Source organism: Micromesistius poutassou, assembly GCF_964030765.1.
Source record: "Micromesistius poutassou genome assembly, contig: SCAFFOLD_230, whole genome shotgun sequence".
In the NCBI taxonomy this organism is placed as follows: Eukaryota; Metazoa; Chordata; class Actinopteri; order Gadiformes; family Gadidae; genus Micromesistius; species Micromesistius poutassou.
Genome location: NW_028177491.1, coordinates 74,872 through 82,449, shown reverse-complemented (window position 1 = coordinate 82,449; position 7,578 = coordinate 74,872). Strand labels below are relative to the sequence as shown.

The window sequence follows — 7,578 nt, the reverse complement described above, 5'->3', positions numbered from 1 at the left end:
ACAGCTTTAGGGAGGGAGACGCGTTAATGAAGCTGACAGACTCCTGCTTCTGTCTGGGAACATGCAGACCAGGACCAGCAGAAGGTTCTGGTTTTACCTCTAGAACTTAGAACTTTAATTTCAGTGCGGGTTAGTCTCCAACTGTCCACTGCTCTACTTTATAATAGAACAGGACTCCATGATGGCACAACTTGTAAATAATGGAGGCATCCATAGTTAACAGATTGTTGGAGATATATATATTTATTTATTTATATATATTTCAGTATATATATTCAGTATATATCAGTATAAATCATTGTGTAAGCTCTGGCAGTCTATGTTAAGATGAAATAGACATTCATTGTGTCCCTTTGGTTAACTATTGAAGATTTTTTTATTATTATTATTATTTGTATTATCATTTAATTTAAGATTGATTGAGTTATATTAAGGTCATATCAATGTCATAATGCATATTCATTTGCAGTCTAAATTGGTCCAATATATTATCTTAAACAAGGTTAATAATTAAACCAACCACGTGCTTACAGTTTCAACTACAGCTGAAATGTGATAAACTGCTTCAGTACAGAAACATATGGCACTTCTGGGAGATCAAACGATTGAGCGGCCATGGTGATGGAAATCCCATCCTTTGCAATAAAACAGCAGAAATAGCCTGTTCTGTCACACCGTGGCCCATGCTGGTATTTAGCGCGTCTCTCTGGCGCCACCTGGCGTCCAGGCGAGGCCCCGCTCCTCCCATTGGCCCGCCGTCACGTGACCCCACAGCTGATTTCCCTGTAGTGTTTTGCTTCTGGTGTCCATGAATCTGTTTGGGCCATTTCTCACTGCTCAAGCTCCGTCCTGGCCCAGCAGTCCCCCCGCTCAACATCCTCCGGAGCAGCTATAATGGCTCATGGATCACAATTAAATGTCCTCGAGATCAACAACTCTCCGATCCACGTTGAGCACGATAAGAAACGGCGCCAGTTCGTGATCAGACTGAATGGTAAGTTCAACAACACGTCTGGGAGCTAGCTGGCTACATGTAGCCTGCTGGTCCAGCCCGGGGGACCGACCGACTCCGACCCCCGCGGACAGCCTCACCTGCGGGGCTTCGACCCCCTCCCTCCGGGGTTTGGAGCTACCGCTGGGGGAGTGGTGGGTGGGTGCAGGTCGGGGTGTGATGATGCCGTTAGCCCGGCCGGCCGGAGCATCAACTCAACCCGCCCCGCCGGTCCGTCGGGCCCGGTGGTGGATCCTCTACCACAACCAGGGGATCCACTTGGTCTGAGTGGATCCCACTCCCCACCCTTCCGCTCATCCGTCCTGTGGTCCCTAGACCTCCTAGAGTCTCGCTCAACTCAACTGAGGAACGGGGGGGGGTTATCGGGTTCAAGAAGAACCAGTCCTGCCACCAGTCCCGTTGTTCCGTTACTATTTTACATTTTGATCGACATTGTTCCGTGATTGCGTCAAAGCGTTTGCTTGACATCCTGTGAGTGACCCGACCGGGGGGGGGGGGGGGGCTTTGGTCGGGGGGGGGCTTTGGGTGGCTGATGATGAACGCGTGTGAACGGAAGCGGCGACCACCTGTTGACGCTCCGTACGTGTGACCGTGTCTGTCTGTCTGTGTCTCAGGTTCCCACGACCGCGCGGTGCTGCTGTACGAGTACGTGGGGAAGAAGACGGTGGACCTGCAGCACACGGAGGTCCCCGACGCGTACCGAGGCCGCGGCATCGCCAAGCACCTGGCCAAGGTAGCGCGGGTCCGCAGGTGTTGTGGTGCATGAAGAACTGGTTCAGAAGAACTAGGTCATTGAACACGTTCATTTTTTCTATGAACTTTGGAACTGAACGTAACACATTTTTAACTAAAGAACTTGAACTAGTTCAGATTTTGTGACGTTCTGAATTGATGCTTAGGTCCAGATGACGTGTTTATTAAACAGAATTACTGCCTTAGTTGTGATGAATGAAACAGGTGTGCAAATAATATCCACAACAATTCGAGATTGTAGTGATGGGCAGCTGGTAATGGAGACGATTCATTTTAAAAGATAAGCACAGAATACTCACTCCCACAGCTTTTCTTTGGTTTCTCAAAAAACTGTTAATGAACTGAACATGAACTAGTTCAAAACTGAATTGGTGAACTATGAATGAACTATGAATTTATTCATTTTCTTTTGTATGAACTGAACTTTGAACTAGTTCATGTGAAGTGTGAACTTGCACAACACTTCAATAATACAACAATCCTTTTGAACTTACCATTCAGTAAACCAGATTCATGCATGTCATGACGTTTATATGTAATGATCTTACAGCTTGCATTTCTGACCAGATATAACGCGTCTGAGCTATCGCCAGCATCACCAAACCAGCGTTAATTATAAAAGTTTTAAGTTTGCCTCAGGAACTTGAGCCTCCGTTAGAATGACGCGTTCAAGGCGTGTGCTCTGTTGTCTGGACACCAGGTCCATGTCGTGTTGTTTCTGCCACCTGCAGGCCGCCATGGACTTTGTGGTGGAGGAGGACCTGAAGGCCCACCTGACCTGCTGGTACATCCAGAAGTACGTCAAGGAGAACCCCCAGCCACGATACTTTGAGCACATCTACCAGTGAGCTGGTGGAGGACTCTGGGGTGGAGGGAGGAGGGGGGGTGGAGGAGGAGGAGAGACTCTGGGGTGGAGGGGAGACTCTGGGTGGAGGGTGGAGGGGGAGAGTCTGAGTGGAGGTGGCGGACAAGAACACACCACACCCCCACACGGACGGGGAGAGGGAGAGAACGAGAGAGACATCTTCTCCTCATACTTTGGGGGGGGGGGGGGGGCGGTGGGGGGGGGTGGATGTCCACATCACAGGGTTTTCAAGCCCCTTGTTAACGAGACTAGATTATGTAACCTAACGACCACAGAGGCCGCCGTCCGCAGACCTCCACCGTTGGAGCAGACCTCGGGGCCTCCTGCTGCGACGAACGCGGTGGTGGGGAGATGAGATTCACTCACAGTGACCCACAAGAACATACAAGCACCCTGCGGAGGTCCACTACCCCGGCCTGGAGGACCCTCTCCACAGGGTGGGGGCCTCTACACCGGCCTGGAGGACCCTCTCCACAGGGTGGGGGCCTCTACACCGGCCTGGAGGACCCCAGGGACCCCAGGGTGGGGTCCAGTGGCAGCAGCACCCTGCATGTCTTTTGTCTGTTGATGCCGGAGTCCTCCTGACGCCGGAGGGGGGAGGGCGGTCGATACGAGGGGGGAACTCTTTTCTAGGTTGTGACGCTTCGAGGTTAGGGCCAGCAGCCTCATGCTACTCTACTTTTTTTTTTAATTTAGCGTTTATTTTCTACCCTGAAGCTTTGTCGTGTCATGGGATACTTTCGTCTGTCAAACTGAAGGGTTCAATCTGTCTGGAGGAGAAGTTAAAATATATTTCTGATCTGGGGTTTTTTCTGTATTTAGGATGAGATAGGCTTGTTTAGTTTCAAAGGTCATATGATTCTCCAAATGTGTTGGATTAAAAAAGGCTATTTTTCAAGTCCCGTTCTGTTAGGGCAGAATATATCCATCATGTGCGACTTGGGAGTTGTGTATTTTGCTGTTTTTGTGTTCTTTTTTTTTTATTATTATTATTATTCTGTCTCTCCGTCATGCAAAACAACCTGTGAACTTCGGAACCAAAGAGCTCAAACTCATAACCAACGTCCATCCTCGAGAACCAAAGATGGATGAACCAGTCGCAGCAGAGAGACGTAGACCCGTAGAGACAGACTGGCTCTGCCACTGTGCTGTGCAATAATAGATCATGTAGAAGCTAACCCCCCCCCCCCCCTCACTGTGCACCGTCCCCAGAGTCTCCTGCTTCAGGGAATCACCGTTGGTCACGTTTCATGTCCATGATTCAGTCGTTCTCCTCTCCACCCTGGGGTGGTGGTCTTATCGAGGAGGCTCGTATCCTGAGCCCGCTCAGGATCAGTTCTGCTGGTTCACCCGGAGGCCGCTTGAGTCGTCCTCATTCAGTCAGCACTGAGACTACAAACCAGTGCACAGTTACACCTGGTCTACACCTGGTCTACACCTGGTCTACACCTGATCTACACCTGGTCTACACCTGATCTACACCTGGTCTACACCTGGTCTACACCTGGTCTACACCTGATCTACACCTGATCTACACCTGGTCTACACCTGATCTACACCTGGTCTACACGGGTCTGCCCACGACAATCACCCTCTGGAGGCCAGGACCTCCTCCTCCTCCTCCTCCTCCTCCTCTCCTCCTCCTCTGGGACCACCACCTCCTCCTCCTCTCCTCCACTCCTCCTCCTCCTCCTCCTCTCTAGACATCCATTCAGGTGATTCTGCACAGGAAGTGAAAGGTGTTCTACAGGAAGTGAAAGGTGTTGTGCTGACACTGGGCTCCTGACACGTTGGCGTTGACCTCTCTGCTATTTCCTTTCTTTTTTTAAGCTACTTCAATGTAATTATTGTATAGTTACATGAACTGACCCTACAGGTGCATTCGACTCGACTTGTTTTTCATTGTTTGTTTGTTAATAAATAGTTGAACACATGTCGGGCGTGTGTTGACCAACAGGTGGAGCCTCACCGAATTCAAACCGGTTTTACGTTCTCGGATCACATTTATAACCAATGAGAAACCGGTGTAAACACTTGTTTTTAAGATCTAACATAATTCATAGAATACATTATTAAAGGTCTGCTGTGAGTTCTACTCCTAACTTTATGGGGGGGGGGGGGGGGGTGGTGGTGTTTATTGGGGGTTCGTTTCTAAGCAACGCTGGTCTCGGTGAAACATTGCAATCATCTAATCCAAACCCATCAATAATTATTGGGGGTTTTTGTTACCATAAATAAAAGTTATACTTGTGTGCAAATGTTATTTTGACCATAGCCTGCTGCCGTGTATTGGGACAGTCGGGTTGGAGTCATACCAGTCCTCCTCCCAGTGGTTATAACGTGTGGCTGAAGACCATGAAGACCTCCACTATTTGAGTCATGCGTTATTCAGCTGAGCTCGGAGTTTACACATCACTTTCAATTATGTTATTTTGAAGATTTGACGGATTTTAGTTGTGCAAACGTCAAAATGTTCCGAAACATATTTAGTTTTGGACAATAAGCTGAACGGGTCCATCACGCGTTGTACCCCCGGACCCCCGACCGGACCCCCGCCCCCCGCAGCGCGTCACGGGGGGGCCTGCACGGTTTGTTGCGCTTATGGAAAAGTCCATCAGGCAAAGCCTCTGCAAACATCTGTCGGTTTGGATTTTGCATTCAATGATTTCTTATTTCACCAACGTGTTCACCGAGTGTGTCAGTTCGATCTATCTTTATATTTGTTGAGTCTGTTCCTGTCGTGTAATCGCTTAATCCGAGTCGTTGCGCTGCATGTACGAACAAGTACGAGTTTATGTAATGATGTTAATTTAAAGTCTGACCTCTCACGTAATATTGTGCCTGCGTCATATTACGCCGCGGTAAAAAAAAAAACAAAAAAAACGACGGGATCTGTAGTTCCCAGCGGTCGCACAACCCACGACCCCGGCGCGGGCCGACACTACATTACCCACAAGCCCCCGGCGCCCTGAAACGTCAGCCGCAGTCAGTGTTGCATCTCCAACATGGCGTCGCTGGGAAGGAGGCGCGCTGTCCCGGTAAACAGGGAGAGGTCAGTCCGCCGAACCTTAAACCTTTGCACGGGTGTCCGTTACCGGGACGTCTTGTCCCCGCCGCGGTCGGTCCGTGCAGCCCGTACCCCCCGCCCGCCCCCACCTCCGCGCGCACGGAGCCTCGGGTCAAAACCGAGCGGCTCCTCCGCGCGCCGCTGAGCGGGGGGGGGGGAGAGAGCGAGCGCATCGGTGGCTAAGGTTAGCGGCTAACAGCTAGCCTGAATGTTATCGGGCTCCTGGCTCCTCGGTGGGGGGGCGGGGGGGGGTGTGTGTGTGTGTTGATCCGCCGCCGCAGCAGCGGGGGTCCGGAGACGGTCCTCACGGCGGGAGGGGTCGGGGGGTCTGGAGGAGACACGTGCTGCTGCTCCACGGTATCGATCCGCTCCGCGAGAGCCGATCAGCAGACCTCCTGATCGGTCTCCTGTGGGAGCTAGAAGGCTACCGTTAGCTCAGAACGACTCCGGACCAACCTTGTGTCGTCCAGCCCCCCACTGACCCGGGGACCGACACCACCAGCTCCTCCGTGGGGCTGAAGGGGGCACCGTGTCCCCCTCCAGCACCCCGGGGCTGGCGGGCGGGACGCGGGGCAGCGCTTTGCCCTTTCTGTGTGTGTGGGGGGGGGGGCTTTCCGTCCGGTCAAGTTTTACTGAAAGGCCTCGAATGTCAAGGAGGCGCAGGACCAGTAGATTTCCTAACGTGTGTTGCTCTAGAAGTCGTGATTTGACGGCCCCGGTTGGGTGTCAACGGGCGGAACGGTACCGGATGCCCTTGGCCGGTTGGCGGAAAGTCATGACTCAAGTAGTGGATGAAGTTATGCGGTCGGACGGGTCTGGCCGTCCCGTCCTGTGTGACCGTGGTTTCTGCTTGTCCTCTGATGCGTGTTGGTGGCGATTTATTTTTTTTATGCTAGTCAAGGATTTTTTTATATCTCGACAATGGGGGACGTTCAAATGCAGTTCTGTCCAAACCGGTTTATCTCAGGCCTTCGACTCCCGCAGTGAGTGTGTCGTGTCGTGTGGTGAATGAATGAGTGAGTGAGTGTCGTGTGGTGAATGAATGAATGAGTGAGGGTTGTGTGGTGAATGCAGGTCGATGTTCACGTTCAGCGAGTCTGTTGGGGGTGAAACTGAACTGTCCTGGTTTGATGTAATCTCCCATGTTAGGAGATGTGTCACACTTTAACCCTTAAGAGCTTAAAACCAGTTCTGTTTAGTGTGTCACGGCCGGGGGGGGGGGGGGGGGGGGTGAGTAAATGTGTAGACTGAACTCTGATGTTGTCATGACAACGTGACCCTCCTGTGGTCTGACCTCTGACCTCCTCTGTCCCCCCCTAACCCCCCACCCCCCCCCCCCCTCCTCCACCTCCCTCCAGGGGAGTGATGGCGGCCACCGACTGCTACATCGTCCACGAGATCTACAACGGGGAGAACGCCCAGGACCAGTTCGAGTTCGAGCTGGAGCAGGCCCTGGAGGCGCAGTACAAGTACATCGTGATCGAGCCCACGCGCATCGGCGACGAGACGGCCCGCTGGATCGCCGTGGGCAACTGCCTGCACAAGACGGCGGTGCTGTCGGGCACGGCCTGCCTGCTGACCCCGCTGTCCCTGCCCCCGGAGTACTCCCGCTACGTGGCGCTGCCCGCCGGCGCGCTGAGCGTGGCGTGCGCCGCCCTCTACGGCATCTCGTGGCAGTTCGACCCGTGCTGCAAGTACCAGGTGGAGTACGACGGCCAAAGACTCTCGCGGCTGCCGCTGCACACGCTGACCTCGTCCACGCCCGTGGTGCTGGTGCGGCGCGACGACGTGCACAGAAAGAGACTGCACACACGATAGCGCTGGCGGCGCTGGCCTACTGCGCCAAGAAGATCTACGAACTCTACGCCGTATGAGCCCCCC

The 7,578-nt window shown here is 52.6% G+C and overlaps 2 protein-coding genes across 2 annotated transcripts; both read left to right on the top strand.

The window, feature by feature from the left end:
* The first annotated feature begins 822 nt into the window (after positions 1–822).
* On the top strand, positions 823–2,633 carry LOC311376086 (protein NATD1-like). The gene is made up of 3 exons (XM_084490976.1): positions 823–994; positions 1,627–1,745; positions 2,497–2,633. The coding sequence occupies exons 1-3, from the start codon at positions 895–897 to the stop codon at positions 2,611–2,613; spliced, it is 336 nt and encodes a 111-aa protein (XP_084347102.1). The 5' UTR covers positions 823–894; the 3' UTR covers positions 2,614–2,633.
* Positions 2,634–5,565: 2,932 nt separating this feature from the next.
* On the top strand, positions 5,566–7,515 carry LOC311376077 (transmembrane protein 11, mitochondrial-like; the record flags this gene model as incomplete). The annotated part of the gene is made up of 2 exons (XM_084490969.1): positions 5,566–5,682; positions 7,056–7,515. The coding sequence occupies exons 1-2, from the start codon at positions 5,636–5,638 to the stop codon at positions 7,513–7,515; spliced, it is 507 nt and encodes a 168-aa protein (XP_084347095.1). The 5' UTR covers positions 5,566–5,635.
* Positions 7,516–7,578: the final 63 nt, after the last annotated feature.